We start from the raw sequence: 19,660 nt of genomic DNA, 5'->3' as shown, positions 1-19,660 counted from the left end.
AGAATCATAGAATCTCAGGGTTGGAAGAGACCTCGGGAGGTCATCTAGTCCAACCTCCTGCTCAAAGCTGGACCAATCCCCAACTAAATCATCCCAGCCAGGGCTTTGTCAAGCTGGGCCTTAAAAACCTCTAAGGAAGGAGATTCCACCATCTTCCTAGGGAATCCAGTCCAGTTCTTCACCACCCTCCTAGTGAAAAAGTTTTTCCTAATATCCAACCTAAACCTCCCCCACTGCAACTTGAGACCATTGCTCCTTGTTCTGTCATCTGCCACCACTGAAAACAGTCTAGATCCATCCTCTTTGGAACCCCCCTTCAGGTAGCTGAAAGCAGCTATCAAATTCCCCCACATTCTTCTCTTCTGCAGACTAAATAACTCCATTTCCCTCAGCCTCTCCTCATAAGTCATGTGCTCCAGCCCCCTAATCATTTTTGATGCCCTCCGCTGGACTCTTTCCAATTTCTTCACATCCTTCCTGTAGTATGGGGCCCAAAACTGGACACACTACTCCAGTTGAGGCCTCGCCAATGTCAAATAGAGGGGAATGATCATCTCCGAGCACAGCTGCTTTAAGCAACTGTCAGTACTGGACTCTGAATGGAACCTGTTCTTTCCTGGAGGCCCAGTGATTTCGCTCATGACTTGAGGACACACAGCTACTAAGGCCAGTGTTTTTGAAAGGGGCGTCTGATGTGGGGTGTCTCGGTGTGAGATGCCATGGGTCTGCCATTCAGAATGGCAGAGCATTCACTGTGCCAGTGGATGTCAATGGCAGCCAGGGGCGTGCAGAAAGGGAGGGCAAGCAGGGGCACCCCCAATAATCGTCAGGGGCACAGAACTCCTCTGGCCTTGGAGGTGGAGGGTAGAGGGGGAGAGTGAGCTCCTGCACGCGCTGTGAGAGACGGGGATGGATGAGGGACGAGCAAGTTCCTACCAGGTCTGTGGGGTGGGAGAGAGATCCTGCCTCTGAAAGCAAGCCCTGTAGAGTTACTAGATGTCCCAATTTTATAGGGACAGTCCCGATTTTTGGGTCTTTTTCTTACATAGGCTCCTATTACCCCCCACCCCGTCCTGATTTTTCACATTTGCTGTCTGGTCACCCAAGCCCTGGGTGACTCACATTGGGCACCCAAAATCCTGATCCATGTGGTCCCTTTTCTAACTGTGAGGCCTAAGTGTGTGTGAGATCATGCCTCTTCTAAAGAGTCATTGGGTTCCTTATGTGGCTGGCTCACGTGGTCTGGTGGGTCATGTGCTGGCTTAGGCAACAGGAGACCTCGGTTCTATGCCCATCTCTGCTACTGCCTTGCTGGGATACTGTGGGCCAGTCTCTGTGCCTATGCTGCTTTTCCTAGATTGTGTCCTCCATGGTGTGAGCCAAGCCCTCCCTTCTTGCTGGTTGGGCTTCTCCCTAAAGCTGACTGGTGTATCTGTCTGTTTCCTGTAGGTGCCGTGGCTCCATGCCATATATGCCGTGCTGGGTGCGATTGTCTTTACTATGGTAAGCGGCACAGAATCCCAAGGAATGAGAATTTGATTGATTTATTTGGCCAAGTTCAATCAGGTAGCAAATCGCCTGTCCCTTGCAAGGCAAGATGAGCATGGGGAAGGAGAGGGAGGGGAGTTGTACTGCAGGAGACCTTTCCCTTCAGGAGACCTTCATGTCCAAAGGTGGATGATGAATAGCAATCCATGGGATCTTCTGTGCTTAGTCCCTAGTGTGCCTGTGTCTTTATCACAACATCAGGGCCGCGTCTGGCACAGCTGATGGCCCTGGTTTAAGGCCAGACACGGTATGGAGTAGCGGAGGGAGTGAGGTTCATCAGCAGAGCTGGGAGAGCCGCTCCAGATGGAGGTGCTTTGGCAGAGTGGTGTGTGTCTCTGGGCGTGAGGTGGTCAAGACCAGGGCAGGGAGGCAGAAAGGGGCAAACCTGCTGGTGACCGAGCAGCCTGGGACAAACTCTGCAACACTCCAGGAAGCAGAGACCTTCAGCGTGGAGAAAGATTCATCTGGATATTGATTGGGAGTGGGAGGTACAGCGGGGACTTCATTACCTAGAAAGGGGATCGAACTTCTAAATGTCCCAGCTGGGGGGCCAGGCTGTGGGAGACCCAGACAGAGACAGGCCACTGTGGGGCCAAGGAAGCAGCCACAAGGGGGTGCTGGAGGTAAGGCCCCCTGCAATCCTGCATCCTGCCCCAAGGTGAGGCCCATGATGAGGGGCACTGGCAGAGCTGTGGGTGCGGGCAGCCCAGGACTAGAGTAGCAGAGAGTGACATAGGGGCAGGATTGACATGTGGAATTTAGGACGGAGATAGCAGGCGGAGGGGGGTGCTCCTTTGCAGCCCAGGGGGTTGGTGCCAGAGCTGTGGGTCCCATGCAGAACTCCTTGCCCTCACTCCCAAGGCCCCTAAACTTTTGGGTCAAAAATACTTGCTGTATTACACCAAAAACAAATGCAGGGCCCATACGTGAGGGAGTTTCCAGGCAGCTTATGCAGCAAGTGTTTCTCCAGAGCGTATTTTAGAGGAGTCACATTTGCCATTTGGAAAGCAGGAAGCACCCACTGAAGGAGCATGCGGGGCCACACCAAATGGGGGGTCAGGAGGACAGCCGCCTTGGGGCGAGGCAGAGCCATCTGGGATTGCTGGGAATAGCAACAGCAGTTGAGCAATTTGTTTAATAGCTCATAAAGTCAGTTATGAAGAACTCGGATGTTTTACGATTGCCCTGTAAAACGTGCCCAGGGTTACATGGAATATAACTGGCTCGTAAACATAGACAATCAGCTCCTCAGCTGCTGAAGCCTATGGACCAGGCCTCTATGGCCAATTATTATTTGTGTCCCAGAAGCCCTTAGGAAAGCCAGACCCCATTGTTCTGGGCATTGCATCTTCACACACGCTGCCCCAAAGAGCACAGTGCAACCAGGGAAGGAGCAGGGATGGGGAGAAGGTTAATAGACAAGACAGACTCAAGGTAGAGGGAATTGGAGACTCAGAGACCAGCTCACAGTCACACAGGTTGACAGCAGAGCCAGCAGTATCATTCAGGTCCCCTGATGCCCCATCTCCTAGACCGGGCCCCCTCTCTGTGCAGTTTGGCAAAGTCACCCAGTCACTGTGCCGGGAGGGGAAGGGTATAATTCTTTATAGCTGTAGCGTGACTGCACCTGGAATGTGGCACTGGGTTCGGGACAGCAAGTTACCAGGCAGATATTTGCTCAAGTGGGAGGAAATGCAGAGAACAACAACAGAAACAATCCTGGAGCTGGGGGAAGGGACTCGCAAGGAAGAATCAGGAGCACTCCTTGGCCAAGCAGCGGCCAAGACGGGGGTGAGACGATGGAAGTCGCTGAAGGTAGTTACCGCCCAGGAATCGCTGGGGGTGGGGTATAACCGGGAGGAATGGGATGAAATTAAGAAAGGAAGTAACTTCAGCATAAGTTGCTTGACCATGAGACCAGTCCGTGTATGGGAGTTATCTCAGTCAACCTGTGGAACTCTTTGCCTGAGGAGGTTGTGAAGGCCAAGTTTATAACAGGGTTTAAAAGAGAACTAGATAAATTCATGAAGGTCAAGTCCTTTAATGGCTATTAGCCAGGATGGGTAAGGAAGGGTGTCCCTAGCCTCTGTTTGTCAGAGGATGGAGATGGATGTCAGGAGAGAGATCACTTGATCATTACCTGTTAGGTTCACTCCCTCTGGGGCACCTGGCATTGGCCACTGTTGGTAGACAGGACATCGGGCTGGATGGACCTTTGGTCTGACCCAGTATGGCCGTTCTTACGTTATCTCCCCAGGGGACATGGCCAAAGCTCAGTGGGTTGGAACCTGCAAACTGGACAAGACAAAGCCCTTGATTGTATGTGATGCGGTGAGGGAGGGCAGTCCTGCTGGGCGCAAAGGCAGAGGCGCTGGCCCGATGGCCCGTGATCTGCCCTGGGGTTATCAGAGAAGTCCGTGGCAGAGGTGGAGCAGAGCCAGGCAAAAGTTTAGCCATAACCTGAAACTCAGGACAGGCTCATAGAAACAGTTGCTTAAGGATTGCAAAGCTCAGGAAGTCACGAGTTTTAGGCGTGAGCCTGCAAGGTCCCTGGTTCTAGGCCCCCCTCACCCTTAAACACAGTGACCCCGAGGCTTTCAGTCACTCCATCCCCCTTCATCTGCATGTCACCTCATCTGCCGCTAGTACCAGACTCTAGCAAGGTGGGTGGGCACCGGGGGTGGCGCTCAGGCAAAGAGCTTTAGCTGCGTAGTGACAGGCTGCAGCATAGCCTGGAAATTAAGATTGGGTTCTCAACTCCCACCCGGAGAGAACCCTCCCTCCTTCTCCTCGGCTGGAATTGGATTGCTCAGCGCTATGGGCAGGGCTAGAATGAAGCCAGTTCGGGTCACTGTTGTGACCTGCTTCCATGAGCCATACTGGGAGCTGCATCCTTAACCAACAGTGCATAATTCTCCCTGCATCTCCAACCACCGTGGGAATAATCCAGTTAAGGTGACCAGACAACAAGTGTGAAAAATTGGGACAGGGGGTGGGGGATAATAGGAGTCTACATAAGAAAAAGACCCAGAAATCGGGACTGTCCCTATAAAATCAGGACATCTGATCACCCTAAATCCAATGCACTGTGGGATAATGGGGTGGTAGCCTGGCCAAATCTCCTTTTGGAGTGTAGCACTATCTATCCACCCCCCTACATAAGTCATCCAGCAGGCCTGGGGGAGAGTAAGGACTGGAACCCAAGTCTCCTAAGATCCCATCCACGACTTTGTCCAATGGGCCACGCTGCCTTGCCAGAATAAAGTTTTGAAGTGTTTTTGCGGAGTGTTAAACAGCAGCTGAGTTCCACCCAAGAACCAGCTGCATTTTAATAGTGGGTATAATTAAGCAATTCTCGTAACTGTTGATTGGGCTGCTTGGGGGCGAAAGGGGCCTGTGCCAAGAGGGATTAGGGGTTTGGAACGGGTTCCATAAGAGGAGAGATTAAAGAGGCTAGGACTTTTCATCTTGGAAAAGAGGAGACTAAGGGGGGGGATATGATAGAGTTATATAAAATCATGAGTGATGTGGAGAAAGTTAAATAAGGAAAAGTTATTTACTTGTTCCCATAATACAAGAACTAGGGGCCACCAAATGAAATTAATGGGCAGCAGGTTTAAAACAAATAAAAGGAAGTTCTTCTTCATGCAGCGCAGTCAACTTGTGGAACTCCTTACCTGAGGAGGCTGTGAAGGCTGGGACTATAACAGGGTTTAAAAGAGAACTGGATAAATTCATGAAGGTTAAGTCCATTAATGGCTATTAGCCAGGATGGGTAAGGAATGGTGTCCCTAGACTCTGTTTGTCAGAGGGTGGTAATGGATGGCAGGATAGAGATCACTTGATCATTGCCTGTTAGGTTCACTCCCTCTGGGACACCTGGCATTGGCCTCTGCCGGTAGACAGGATACTGGGCTAGAGGGATCTTTGGTCTGACCCAGTACGGCCGTTCTTATGTTCTTATGTTCAAGCATGCGATGCATTGCCTGATCCTCTTTGCGGGTCTGTTTTCCTTCTCTCTCTCCCCAGTTCCTGGCATTCGACACACAGCTGCTGATGGGGAACCGCCGGTACTCACTGAGCCCGGAGGAATACATCTTTGGAGCCCTCAATATCTACCTGGACATTGTCTACATCTTCTCCTTCTTCCTCCAGCTCTTCGGCTCCAGCCGGGAGTAGGCGCAGTGAGAAAGCATCTGTCCTCACCCGGCAAAACAGAAAAATGTTAAAAAAACAAAACAAAAAAAAAAGAGGGGGAAAATATAGCCAACCTTTCTGGTCCCTTTCCCAGCTCCATTCCATCTACTGAGCAACCCCCCGGTTCCTTCTGCAGCTTGTACATATGCTGTTAACCCTTTGTGACCCAGAAAGCAAACTGGGGTGGAAATGCTAGACGTCCGCCCACCCCCTGAAATCAAACCAAAGCAGAGTTGGTAGTGCCGGCGGGGCAGCAGGCTGGGCTTTCCCATTTGCAAAGGTCACTAGGGTTCCCCATCTGGCTTCGGCACATTATTGCATGTAGGTCCGTTACCGTGTGTGCTATTGGGATGCAAAGCCCGGCTGTGAAAGGGAAAAAGATGGGGGTTGGGAATTTGTTTGGGTCCTGGCAGGAGAACTAGCAGCTGGACAAAAGAAGGGAGTAGGTTAGGTTCCAGGACTGCCTAGGTATCCACCTTCCCTCTCTCCTGCCTCCATGCACAATCTGAGTCATGTGATTACAGTACAGATGCAGCCCAGAAATGAATGGCACCTCTTGGCAATCTCGCTAGCAGACATCTACCTGGTGTGAGAACAGCAGCTCTCCATCAGGGCAGCCCCCTAAGAGACATCCTCAGCACCCTCCAGGTCTTCCTGTGTCTCCTTTCTACCAGACCACAAAACTGAGAACACTCTTTCCTCCCATAATGCCTCCCAGGCCAGGGTGATCACTGATGTTGGACTCACCTACCCAGCCAGCTGCCTCAGGGGATGAGTAGACTGGAGCTGTCTAAGGTATGGGCCCCAGGCAGGATTGCAAACAGGTGTCAAGGGGTCATGATACCAGCCTGCCCTTTCCATATCACTAAATGTGGAGGGAGGCTAGGTCCCAGCTAGATGGGTCCCAGGATGGAGAAGGTTGAGAAGCGTCAGCCTATGCAAAGCCAGGATCCCAGTGTCCATGAGGAAGATGGTGAGATTGGACAAAGACCCTAGGGGCTCATATGGACTCATTAGTGTCCTACAGTAATGGCCTCGAACTCTAGATGCTCCATCGTGCAGTGCATCCGGGGTCACCACCACCACGAATGCAGTTGTATTGCTTGGTGAGCATGCCCAGCTTGGAAGGGCAGAGAGGTGTCTGCACCACACCCCAGCGGTACTGCCCGGATGCCCCCTATGTGTGCTCCCAGCTGCAGATTGGACAGCGGGTGCTGGAGAGGTCTTCTTTCTAACCACTGGAGAGCATCACATCCACCAGCAGGCTTGGGTGGCATTAATGCTGTTGAACAAGCTTCCCTGACCCCCCCGACTTCTGAGATGCTGAAACTATGGAACTTGTAAACACTGACATCACGTGAGTCACCCAAGAACGGGGTGCCAGCTGCAGGCACCCTAAAGCTGGATCTCCATGCAATTGCCAGGCCTGCTACCTGTTAGCTGGCATGAAGAACCAGGTGTTTCTCGCACTACCCTTTGCTGGTGAGCAGATGTTTCATCACCTCTCCACGGAAGGCACTTAGTACTCAAGAAAAAATAACTGACCTGCGGCCTGCCGCCAAGGAGGCAGTCTGATCAGATTAGCAGGGACAGAACCAAATGAAGGAGGAGCTGTTGCAGTTGGACAAAATACCGACATCTCAATTTTTAAAAGTCCATTCTACCAGCATGAATAACGTGGCAAAGGAGCTGATCTAGGGTTATCCTGCCCCATTGTTGCACCTTCAGGGGAACCCAATGCAGTTTTGAAGAAGGAAACTGGGGACTACACCCAGGAGTACCCAAGAAATACCCACGTAATTTAGTGAGGGCTGCCCAGGTGGCATTCCGAGAAACCACTTGGAATAGAGTGCCAGGTCTTAGTGCCCTTTGCCAGGTTGTAGGACCCTGAGGACAAAAAAGAGCTGTTCTGCTGACTCATCCTGGCAGCCAGATCAGGTGGATCCTATTAGCGCCAACCCAGGATATAAAAGGGATTTTCGAGTGTCTCCCTGAGACAGAGAAAGCACTAGGGTCAGGGACAGAGGCAGTCCTTTAGGGAGAACAGCAAAATTCAGGAGCAAGCTCCGGTGACAAGTTTCTATTTATTGTTATTGAACATAACAGTAGAGGGGGCCCTAGGAAAAAGGGTAAGTTTGGACTCAAGCCTGGGTGTGTGAGGTGAAAAGGAGGAATGCCCATGCTGCTGACACCGAGTGGCACCCTGAGAAATGCCCACTATCCAGATGGATTGCTGAGGAGCACCCAAGAACTGCCCAGGCGGGGCTCTCTCTCACAGAACTACCCTGAACTCATGCTATGAAAGGCCAGGTAGTGGAAGCAGCCCCTTTGCTATTCAACTATTCAAGTCCTCGAGTTCAGCTCCCCTGCCCTCCAAGCAGGGCTGATTTTGGATGCCTCCGAGTGCACCAGTATCTGTTAATATCCCCCATTTGGAAATCAACTGGCTAATTAACTGCAGGGCCCCAGGCTGAGATAAGATAAGAGGCATTTAACTAGTATTTAAAAGGCGATCCTTCCCCCTGATAGGGCCCTTTATCTGAAATCTCCCTGAGAAGACCAGGGCATGTGCGTCAGCGGGTTGCTTCTAGCCATTCCATACCGCTGGAGGGGGAACCTGTGCCAAGCTCTCCATACTGTACATTCCTTCTCCGCTGCTCTCCAGCTTCCCAGGCGCGCACACACCTTCCACACATGCCTCGGCCCCACGCTGAGCAAAGCAAAGGAAAGTTACTGTGCCCAGGGGTTGTGGGAAGTAAATCTCAGGCTCCTTTCCTGCGCTGCTGCTGATCCCCCGTGTTCAGAGATAATCCTGCTCTTCCCGCACCCCCTTTCCCTTCCAGTTCCATATTGCCTGATCGAACTGCATCACTTTTGTACGCATTCAGGACACGGTGCGGGCACTCAGAGGCCAGGGGGATGGACGTCTGTGGAAGGCCCCATGGAGAGGGACTGGGAGATGCTGCAAAGTGCATCCTCTGAACTTCGCAGTGGGAATGGGGGAGAGTTGATGGTGTTGTTCTGGATTTACACCAGTGATGGCAGAAAACAGGCTTTGGCCCCTCTGGGTTGTATGGCGACATGTCTAGTGTAGTCTGCATCTGCAAGTGTAGCCATGCCTTGAGTGCAGGGGGCTGGACCAGATGATGTCTCGAGGTCCTTTCCAGTTCTATGATTCTATGTCAGTTGGAGGTATGGTTGCAGCTCAGGTAGGCATACCTCTGCTGGCTTGAATCGAGCTAGTAGGGTTAAAAACAGCAGTGACGCCACAGCAAGACGGATCCCGTCATGGGCTAGCAGCGTGAATACTGGGTCATTACCGCTGTTTTTAGCTGGACTGGGTAGTTGAAGGCAGGCCTACCTGCCACCATGACAGTATAGACTAATGCTGGGTGAGGATCCTGAGAGATCTGCCAGCAGAAAGTGGCAGTTGTTTACCCAAGTTATACTTCTTGGTCATAATAATTAGCACTTAACGTCTTTAAAGCTTTTTACAAACATATAGGCCAAAATCATCAGCCATGGCCAGTGAGTTATTATTATTATTATTTGTGTTGCAATAGGTCCTGGAGCCCCCCTCACAGATCAGGACCCTATTGCTAATGGAAGGTTAAGATGCTAAGAGTTTGATTCCCTTGCGGTCTGGGGAGATCAAAATAGCAGAAGAGATCAAGTGCTGGCTGCAGAAGCTTTCCAAGCCAGGATCCAGTTCACCGTGGCCCTGCGTCATGAGTCTTCATTTACATCAGTGCAAAGTGGGCACGAAACACAGGTGTAAATGGTGACACGTGGTGCGGGTTTAGCAGAGAAGCAGGCCTGACTGCTACAAGGTGAAAGGAGACAGTTGGGTACATACCAGTCCTGGCACAATTTGCTTCTCAACATATTTGCCCTGCCCGTCTCCTCGAGAATGAGTTCTTACAAAAGACAACCCCAATCCACGGGTTCATTTATTTATGAAATTCCTATGGCTTGCAAACAAAGCAAATAGGCTGTTATATATTGTTGCAAATCCATGATCACATTGGCTCTTCCTAGATGTTGCTGTACTGCACACAGTGGCCATTTAGAACTTCACGGTGACAGCAGGGATAGAACATGGATCTTTCTAGTCCGAAAGCCCAACCCCCTGGGCTAAAGGAGAATCTCCATTAGCTGCTGGCAGTGTAGGACCTATGATACACAGTTGAATTCTGTCTCTATCTTGCAGAGTGCGGTGGTGCACATATGTATTAGCTGGGTCAGTGCAATATCTTGCACAGGATACTGTAACCCTTAAAACAATACAGAGAGGAGGGTGGAGGAAGGGAAATAAGTGCCCTGACCAAGAAAATTATTGAGCACTTGGAAACAGGGGACAGATGCAATTGCAGGGGAGAAATTGTCTGGATATCCCCCTCACCCATTCCCTAGTCGAACCCTCTCTGCAAGGATCTTAGCATAAACTGAAATCCCAGTTTCCCTCATTATCTACCCCCAGAGAGCTACTGCAGAGAGGGGCAAATGCTTCGCTCTGCACCTACGCCAGGGCTGATTTTTAAGGCTTTAGCAGCCTCCTGAGTTGCAGTCTTCCAGCCCGAGAAGGACCCGGATCTGGATACTCATATAAGTCAGGGAAAAGTTCAGCTCCAGGTCCAAACTTTGCACTTGCCTCCTGCCTCTACAATGGGTAGAATCGGAACCCTGAATCCAAATGCCTCCTGGATTTTGGGAGAAATTTGGATCTGGCTCCAGGTTCAAACTTTGCCCCCTCTCCCTAGAAGCGGCTTGATCCAAACACCAGGTATACTTTGGGAGAAGTCCAGATCCTGATCCCCACTTGGCCCTATCTCTTCTGCAGCGTGGAGTGATTCGCCTTTCACTACCAAGGCCTGAGTTGCAGCTTCTGCTCCGGGTCCCCCTGTTTTCCAGTGGAAAACACCTGCATGGCACCTGCTAGTCTCTCTCCAGGGGAAAACAATGGAACCAAAATAGCTTGCTGCCCCTTTGTGTTCCTTGGTGGAATTGCAGGGGCTCCCATCCTTGCATGTCCTGTCTGGTCGCTGCTGCTGCTGCTTAGCCTCCCCTGTGGATTGCAGCCGATCCAGCTCTCCAAGCAAGGCCCCGATCCTGTTCCCCGTTGAAGCCAGCAGCAAAAGTCCTCGGTGCTCGAATACAACAGGGATGAGGAAGGAGTTAGCACTGAGCAAGACGAAGCCTTCGTTGGTTTCAGTGATGCAGGAGAGGGGCCCTCAGGGGGACCCATCAGAGGGCGAGGGCTGGGTTTTCCCTAGGTGGGCTCGGGTGAGGCGGGATTGTGTGTCTCCATCCGCACAGCTCCCCTTGCTATGTCCTTGTGCTCTATCCTCAGAATCCCAGCTCCGTCTGTGACCAGCGTACTCCTCCCTCCTTCCATTCCTTTGATTTCCTTGTAAATAAAATTTTGTATTTTCTCTGGACATTGCTAATAAATTGTTGCAAAACTGGGAGGATCCTTGTTTTTCTTTTTGACGGAGCGTAGGGTGGAGGCAGAATAATTTACAGCAGGCTTTGTAGATTAGATTTTTTTTTTTGAAGGCCAGAAAGATCATAGATTCTAAGGCCATAAGGGACCACAGTAACTCATAGACTTTAAGGTCAGAAGGGACCACCATGATCATCTAGTCCGACCTCCTGCACAATGCAGGCCACAGAATCTCACCCACCCACTCCTGTAACAAACCCCCAACCCATGGCCGAGTCACTGAAGTCCTCAAATCGTGGTTTGAAGACCTCAAGCTGCAGAGAATCCCCCAGCAAGTGACCCATGCCCATCTAGCCTGACCTCCTGTATAAAACAGGGCAGATGATTTTGCCTACTTATTGCGGGATTGTGCTAATTTGTGTTTGACTAAAGCATCTCTTCCCAGAAAGGCATCCAGGCTTGATTCGAAAACTTCAAGAGCTGGAGAATCCAGCACGACTGTTAGTGGCTTCTGCCCAATAATCACCCTCAGAGTTAAAACAAAGCGCCCCTTTACTTCTCATTTGAATTTCTTTGGCTTTAACTTCCAGCCATTGGTTCCTGTCCTGCCTTTCTCTACTAGACTAAAGAGCCCTTTAGCAGCTGATATTTTCTCCCCCTGAAGCATAGGCACCTGTTTCCTCCGGTCCTGGGGGGGGGATTCAACCCCCCCCGCTCAACCCCAGGCCCCACCCCTTTTCCCAAGCCCCCACCCTCCCCGCCCCTTCCTGTCCTGCCCCTGTCCCACCTCTTCTAGCCCAGTTCTGCCCCCTCCCCCCAGCATGCTTCCGTCCCCCACTCCTCCCCCTCACTCTCAGAGCCTCCTGCATGCCGCAAAACAGCTGATCCCGGTAGGCGCCAGGAGGGAGTGGGAGGCGCTGATCAGCAGGGCGGCAGGTGGGCGGGAGGTGCAGGTGGGAAGGGGGGACTGGCTGCCAGTGGGTGCCAAGCACCCACTAATTTTTTTCTGTGGATGCTCCAGTGCTGGAGCACCCATGAAGTTGGCACCTATGTCCTGAAGGTACGTGTACACTAACCAAGTCGCCTCTTCTTTTGGATAATCTAAATTGAGCTCATACATAGGCGCCAACTTTCCCTGCACCGGTGGGTGCTTGTGCCCCTGGCCCTGCCCTGACTCCATCCTTTCCCCGCCCCCATTCCAACCCCTTCCCCAAAGTGCCTGCCCCAATGCCACCCCCTCCCTGCCCCTATTGGACCCCTTCCCCAAATCCCCACCCCGGCACCGCCTCTTCCCCGAGCGTGCCACGTTCCCCCCTCCCCATGCCCTCCCAGCACTGGCTGCGCGAATCAGCTGTTTCACGGCACAAGCGGTGGGAGCCAGTGGGAAAAGCAGGCACGCAGCGTACCCAGGGGAGGAGGAGGAGGCGAGTTGGGACGGGGGGGCAGGGTGGGGATTTTTCTCTGTGGATGCTCCAGCTCCAGAGCACCCATGGAGTCAGTGTCTATGAGCTCATATATACATCTCTACCCCAATATAACGCTGTCCTTGGGAGCCAAAAAATCTTACTGTGTTATAGGCGAAACGGCGTTATATTGAACTTTCTTGGATCTGCCAGAGTGTGCAGCCCCGCCCCGCCGTGGAGCACTGCTTTACTGCATTATATCCAAATTTGTGTTATATCAGGTCACGTTATATTGGGGTAGAGGTGTATATAATTTTATTCGCACAGCTAAATGACTGACCACGTATTATTATTTTATCAACTACAATTGGTTAATAGCATAGTAAAAATATCCTGTTGGATTGGTTAGTAGTTAAATCACACTATGTTTGAATATCATGTGCTGCAAGGAGCTGCAGCAGACTTTAAACAGCCCCTTGTGGCTCACAAGCCTCAGTCAAAGTATCACAGGTATATATATATATATCGCAGTTATTAAATGTGAAACCTTTCATGGGGCAGAAGTCCTAGAAAAGTAACTGATCTGGGTCATTGCCATATATAAGAAGGATAATTAGGAACTCTGTGGTGAAGCCTGTTGTGATCCTCAACAGAGTAAATTGCTGATGACTCAGGCTGCTTTCGACACACCTGGCTTCTTGAGTGGCAGTGTTTAATTAGCCTGGTTTCACCCTGGTTGTGCTAATGCAATATATAACAGCCATTGATTTTCAGTGAGGGAAGGTGTGTGCCTGGGCTCAAAGGAACTGCTGTCTGGGATCAAAGCAGTGGTAGGAGCCTATGTCTGACAGAGACCAGTATCAGCTGCAAGAAATCCTAACATGTGAGTTAAGGGGTACCCTGTCTACTGGATTCCCCCTCAGTTAGAGGTTGGTTTACACCCTGAAGCACGAGGGCTTATATCACTGTGCAGTGTATATGGAGCTATGCTTATCTCATAGAGCTGGAAGGGACCCTGAAAGGTCAGCAAATCCAGCCCACTGCCTTCACTAGCAGGACCAAGTACTGATTTTTGCCCCAGATCCCCAAGTGGTCCCCTCAAGGATTGAACTCACAACCCTGGGTTTAGCAGGCTAATACTCAAACCACTGACCTACCCCTCTCTCCTAGAAATGTGCTACCCCTAGAAGACTTGGTATGGAGCGGACAGCCAAGAGAGCTGGGGTGCAGGCAAGGAGCCCCTGGCTCTGGGCTATATAAACTGGAAAAGGAAGCTGAGCAAGGGAGGAGGGACTAGGAGCTATGCTGGCTGCTATAGGGTGCAACCCCCCGGGTCACTAGCCTGACCTGGGCCCTCATGACTTTGTTCAGAGTAGAAGTTTGGTTGCTCCAACTCAAGTTTCTGTGAGAAAGACCGTGTGATCTGGGTGGAGTGGCTCCTCATCTGATGTGATGCTGAAGGGAAAGTGAGAAAGCCTGCCTGTTCAGTTTGTTACACATAAAGGTATGACTCTGCTGTAATTAGACACCCGTGGCTGGCCCATGCCAGCTGGCTGAGGAGATTTTTCACGGCGGGTTAGATGTTTGGGCTGTAGGACCTTGTGAGGTGGAAGTGTCCCAGAACTTAGGTTTGTGGCCCCAGCCAGAATGTCTACACTGCAAATAAACAGCTCCTTACCACAAGCCCTGTGAGCCTGAGTCAGCTGGCACAGGCCAGCCATGTGTTTTTAATTGCAGTGTAGTCTTACCCTAAGAGAACTAGGAACTTTGCTAGCTGGGGTTGGTTCACAGGCCTTCTTAGACATGTTGGTTTTTTTTTTTTTTTTAATGTTCATTTGGTTTTTGCTCCTCCCTTTCTCAGATTCTGTATATGCTTCCTCATTTTTATTTACTCCTATTCAGTATAACAGCAGATGGTCTCATTTGCCACAGAATTCTCCAAACCATCTCAAATCCCGCTGTGCTTTAGTTCACAATATCTTAGGCTGGTGGTACATGTACCCCTGGGGGTACACAGAGGTCATCCAGGGGTACATCAATGCATCTAGATGTAAGCAGAGTCAGGATAAGCTCTACCCTGACATCTGGTGGAAAGAATGTCAGAGAGTTTATTTGCATAGACACGCCTACCCTATCCCAGATTGCTGAGCGGTGGGACTGCTTGGTGACAAATGACTCACCCTCAGTTGGGTGGTACTTGCTAGACAAGGGTCATGGGTTCCAAAACCCAGTGAAGTAGAGAGGCTGGGGACAGGTATCTGTGCCTGGTGGTGCAGGCTCCTTGTGGAGCCAGAAGCACCAGTTGCACCCCCTCCTCTCTCCACTGTGGAATGTCAGAGTTGATTTTTTTATTCCCTCAAGAATCTAAATACAGGTTGCTGAGCTGAACTCACTTTGGGCTAATGGTGCACTAGCACTGGGGCTCCCCCACTAAGAGCTGAGATCACAAAAAAGCTGAAATGACTGAGCTGAGAGCACTGAGCATTGTGCTAGCTAGTGGGGGAGCCTGAAGATATGCTGTGGAACAGAGCAGCTGGCGGAGTGGAGCAGTTGCGGGGACGGCTGGAGCGGATCACGTGACAGCTGGTGGCAGCAGAGCGGAGTAGCTATGGGACGGGTGGAGCGGCCCACAGAGTGAGCGGAGCTGAGCAGTTTTGCAGAGCAGCTCATGGAGCAGAGCAGCTGGTGGAGCGGAGCAGTTCCTGAGGACGGCTGGAGGAGCAGAGTGGAGCGGCTGGTGAAGCGGAGCAGTTCGTGGAGAAGGCGGAAGCAGAACCCACGGAGAGGCAGGGCAGTTGGCCCTGGACCACGTAAGGTGCCCCTTTCTACCCAGGCTGGGGGGAGGGACCTCTACAGATAGACTCTCGAACTCTGGGGTGGCATTGACCAGAGACTTTTGGGTTGTTGGACTTTGGGGTGATTGGACTTAAAACCCTAAGCGGAAAAAGGACAGTGCCAAACGTACTTGGAGGTGGGTTTTTGTTTATGGTTTGTGTTATAACCCTGTTTGTGGTGTTTCTCCAATGGGATGCCGCATTGATTCCTTCCTTTATTAAAAAAGATTTTGCTACACTCAGACTCCGTGCTTGCGAGAGGGGAAGTATTGCCTCCTAGAGGCGCCCAGGGGGGTGTGGTATGTGAGTGTCCCAGGTCACTGGGTGGGGGCTCGAGCCGGTTATGCATTGTGTTACTGAAACGGAACCCCTGGATACTGAACCCGGCCCTTGTTGCTGCCAACTAGAGGGGCAGAAGGGTTACATAGATATTTGCCTAGTTTTACAACAGGCAACACAAAATGCACTAGTGAAGTCAGTGCAAACTACAATTTCATACATACTTGTTTATACTGCTCTATATACTATACACTGAAATGTAAGAAAATGAATTGGAATATAAATATTGGACTATTTTCTAATTATATGGTAAAAATGAGAAAGTCAGCAATTGTTCAGTACTAGTGCGATATGATACTTTTGTATTTTGATGTCTGATTTTGTAGGCAAGTCGTTTTTAAGTGAGGTGAAGCTTGGGGGTATGCAAGACAAATCAGGGGTACAGGAGTCTGGAAAGGTTGTGAGCCACTGGCTTAGGCCAATGAGTTCCACTGGCGAATTGAAAAGAATTCCTTAAATGCACATAGCACTTTTCATCTCAGAGGATCCAAACCCTCAAATCACTTTTCCCAGCCTCTGAAATGCAGCTGCCTGGGGATGGTGAAAGGTAGCAGCAGCCTAAATAGCACAGCAATGAGAGATAGAAACTGAGAACAATATGGAATCCAGCTGAAACTAAAGGAGAAAAGGCACAGAAGTGTAACATCAACAGCCCCCGGTTGTCGTTGGGGAGGATTGAATCTGGGACCGCTAGAGCTTAGGGCATGAGCCTCTATCACATGAACTAAAAGCCAGACTTCTTAGCTAAGGCAGTAGAGCACACTCATTCATTGCTCTCTTTAAGTGGTCTCAATGCCACTAGATGGGACACAACACCACAACCAGGAGGTGTGAGGGTTACATATGCAGGATGGAATGACCAGCATTGCCATTTGCCTAAGGCAAAATAATACATGCAAATAGCAATAATTCACTGATTAACTGAACCAGTCCTGGGGAGTTGCCCTGTATAGAAAGGCAGATCCTGGGGGATTTGAGAGAAGCTGACTGAGTTGAGTAGGAGAACATTCTATTCGAATAACTTGATGCCACCTGTTAATTCTGGATTTATTGTGGTTCATACAACAGGAGCATCTACATGCCCTAACCAAGTTTGATTCCTCCCTGTTTGTCACTTGCCTCACCCCCGTGTTGAGACTGCATAGGCTAGATGATTTAATAGGGCTTTACCACTCCAATCTGTGATGCTAGTGTGCTTAACATTCCCGTAACAGGTGGATTTCAGCATGCATTATACTTGGGTTAGTTCTGGTGTGGGAAGTTAGGGAGACTCTCTACTCAAGCTCCGAGAAGGTTTTCTTTGCTGCCACATGGCCTGTTCCAGTGCCCCCCTGTAGCCACTGGGGCCCAGATCCTCAAAGCAGGTATTTAGATTCCTAACTGTGGTTGCATTCAGTGAGAATTAGGCACCTAAATGGTCATTGGATCAGGTTTATAGGGACCTGAAACCCTTGTATGGTGTGGCAACACTTTGTGGTTTCCCCTAATCCTCTTCCCTTATGTGATGGGGCATCTGCTTCACACTGGCCCATAAGGGGTTAATAGAGCCCTAGGGAGGCTGTGCAGGAGGCAGCCAGTTAGAGATGGGCTGCGAGGAGCAACTAATCAGGGCCAGGCAGGCCCATATAAGAAGGACTGCAGGCTAGAACAGCTTCAGTTGCTCCCTGGTGCATGAGGAGGGAGAACTGGTGGCCTTGCAGGAGGAAGAAGGCTAGCACCTTGGCCAGAGCAGTGCTGGGAGGATCAGGGGAGTGAGAGCCAAGTCCTGACTGGCTGCTAAGACTGACAGAGAGACGCCTGGAGATAAGAGCAGAGAAGGTGCTAGGGCTGCGGGGAAGTGGCCCTGGGAAGTAAACTGAAAGGTTGGAGGGGACACAGAGCATGGCTGCCATCCACAGGGTCCCTGGGCTGGGATCTGGAGTAGTGTGTGGGCCTGGGTCCCCTCCCCCCTCCAAGGTCTTTGGAGCAACACAGGTCCAGAAGCACAAGTGATGGCGGGCGAGACACCACCAAGAGCCAGCGTATTGACCTGGGGAGCTGACCCATAAGATGAACAGCAGGAGGCGCTAACGTGGTGAGTCCCACTCGCTCACACCCTACACACGCCCGCATTGGAAGCGGGATGTGGAAAAATGAGCCACAGTTTGCAGGAGGCTGCATCGGCTTTCCCTGCTGCTGACCCACAAATCTCAGGAGCTCGAGCTATGTGGTATATAACTTAGCACTGCATGGTATCTGGTTATTACAATGCTCTAAATGGCTGTGGCTGGGGAAATATTATATGTTATAAGAACAGCCGTACTGGGTCAGACCAAAGGGCCATCCAGCCCAGTATCCTGTCTACCGACAGTGGCCGATGCCAGATGCCCCAAAGGAAGTGAACCTAACAGGTAATGATCAAGTGATCTCTCTCCTGACGTCCATCACCACCCTCTGACAAACAGAGGCAAGGGACACCCTTCCTTACCCATCCTGGCTAATAGCCATTAATGGACTTAACCTCCATGAATTTATCCAGTTCTCTGTTAAATCCTGTTACAGTCCTAGCCTTCACAATCTCCTCAGGCAAGGAGTTTCACAAGTTAAATATATAAAGATAATATATCATTATACGTTTGTAGAAATTCTTAGAAAAGTAATTGAACTGCGTCATTGCCATACAAACATCATTCTAGCCATTAACATTTATCTAGGAGGGATAATTAGGAACTCTCTGTGCTGAATCATGTAACAATCCTCCACAGAATAAATGGCTGATGACTCAGGCTGCTTTCAACACTTGGCCTCTTGAGTGGCAGTGTTTAATTAACTGTTTAATTAGCTCAGTTTCATTCTTGTTGTGCAACCATCAGGTATAACAGCAGATAATTCTCAGGGAGGGAGGGTGAGTTGCTGACCTGGCTCGTGGGAACTGCCATCTGGGATCAAAGCAGTGGTAGGATCCTATGTCTGACAGTGGCCAGTAGCAACTGCTTCAGAAGAAGTCGCAAGGAACCCTAACATGTGAGTTAGGGTGTCTACACGGGTGGATTCTTCCTAACCCCTTCAGTTAGATGTTGATTTATGCCCTGAAGCATGAGGGCTTATATCACCATGTGATGGGCTGTACTATCCCTAAAAGATACAGTCTGGAGCTGATCACCCAGACAGCTGGACCACAATCAAGGAGCCCCTTGCTCTGCCCTGAAGGCTGGGCTATATCAACAGGAAAAGGAAGTTGAGCAAGGGAGGAGGGACTAGGACAACAAAGACACTAGGGCTGAGGTCAGGCTAGTGATCTGTGGGGTTGCACCCTACAGCGATCACTAGCCTGACCTCGGCCCTAGTGCCTTTGTTATTCAGAGTAGAAGTTTGGTTGCTCTGACTCAAGGCTCTGCGATAAGAGCTGTATGATCTGGGTTCAGTGGCTCCTCTCCTGACCTGATGACAAAGGGAAAAGGAGAGAGCCTGTCTGTGCACTTTGTTTAATAACAAGGGCTGAATGTACACTGAAAACGTACAGTGACACAGCGACATCAGTAATGCAAAATAGCCACGGCCCTTTAGAGACATAGGTATGCCGGGGCAGACAGCGCTGGTCAATGGAAAGAATTCTAACTACCATCTCTTGGGGAGGTGGATTAATTACAGCGACAGGAGAACCTCTCCCGTAGCTGTAGTGAATGTCTACACTCAAGCACTACGGTGGCACAGCTTTGGTTTTAAGAGAACTAGGCATTGCTCTGGCTGGGGTTGGTTAGGAGGCCTTCTTAAAGGGGATATGTTGGTTTTTTTTTGCTAATTTCGTTTCGGCTTCACCTCTCTCGGATCCTCTACACACATCCACGTTTTTATTTCCTCCTGCATATTACACCTGTTTATGTTCTCATTTTCCATAGAGTTTTGCAAACCTTTTC

The 19,660-nt window shown here is 50.5% G+C and overlaps 1 protein-coding gene across 1 annotated transcript in view; it reads left to right on the top strand.

Moving 5' to 3' along the window:
* FAIM2 (Fas apoptotic inhibitory molecule 2) overlaps positions 1 to 7,631 on the top strand; it is a 37,224-nt gene extending 29,593 nt beyond the window's left edge. Inside the window, exons 11-12 of the mRNA XM_050925350.1 lie at positions 1,450 to 1,503; positions 5,578 to 7,631. Of these exons, the coding sequence (XP_050781307.1) occupies positions 1,450 to 1,503; positions 5,578 to 5,727 (204 nt within the window). The 3' untranslated portion in view covers positions 5,728 to 7,631. The remainder of the gene's footprint in view (positions 1 to 1,449; positions 1,504 to 5,577) is intronic.
* Positions 7,632 to 19,660: the final 12,029 nt, after the last annotated feature.

The sequence above is a fragment of the Gopherus flavomarginatus genome, chromosome 16 (genome assembly GCF_025201925.1).
Source record: "Gopherus flavomarginatus isolate rGopFla2 chromosome 16, rGopFla2.mat.asm, whole genome shotgun sequence".
Lineage (NCBI taxonomy): Eukaryota > Metazoa > Chordata > Testudines > Testudinidae > Gopherus > Gopherus flavomarginatus.
The sequence above is the reverse complement of the archived record's forward strand: the minus strand, read 5'-3'. Positions and strand labels throughout refer to the sequence as shown.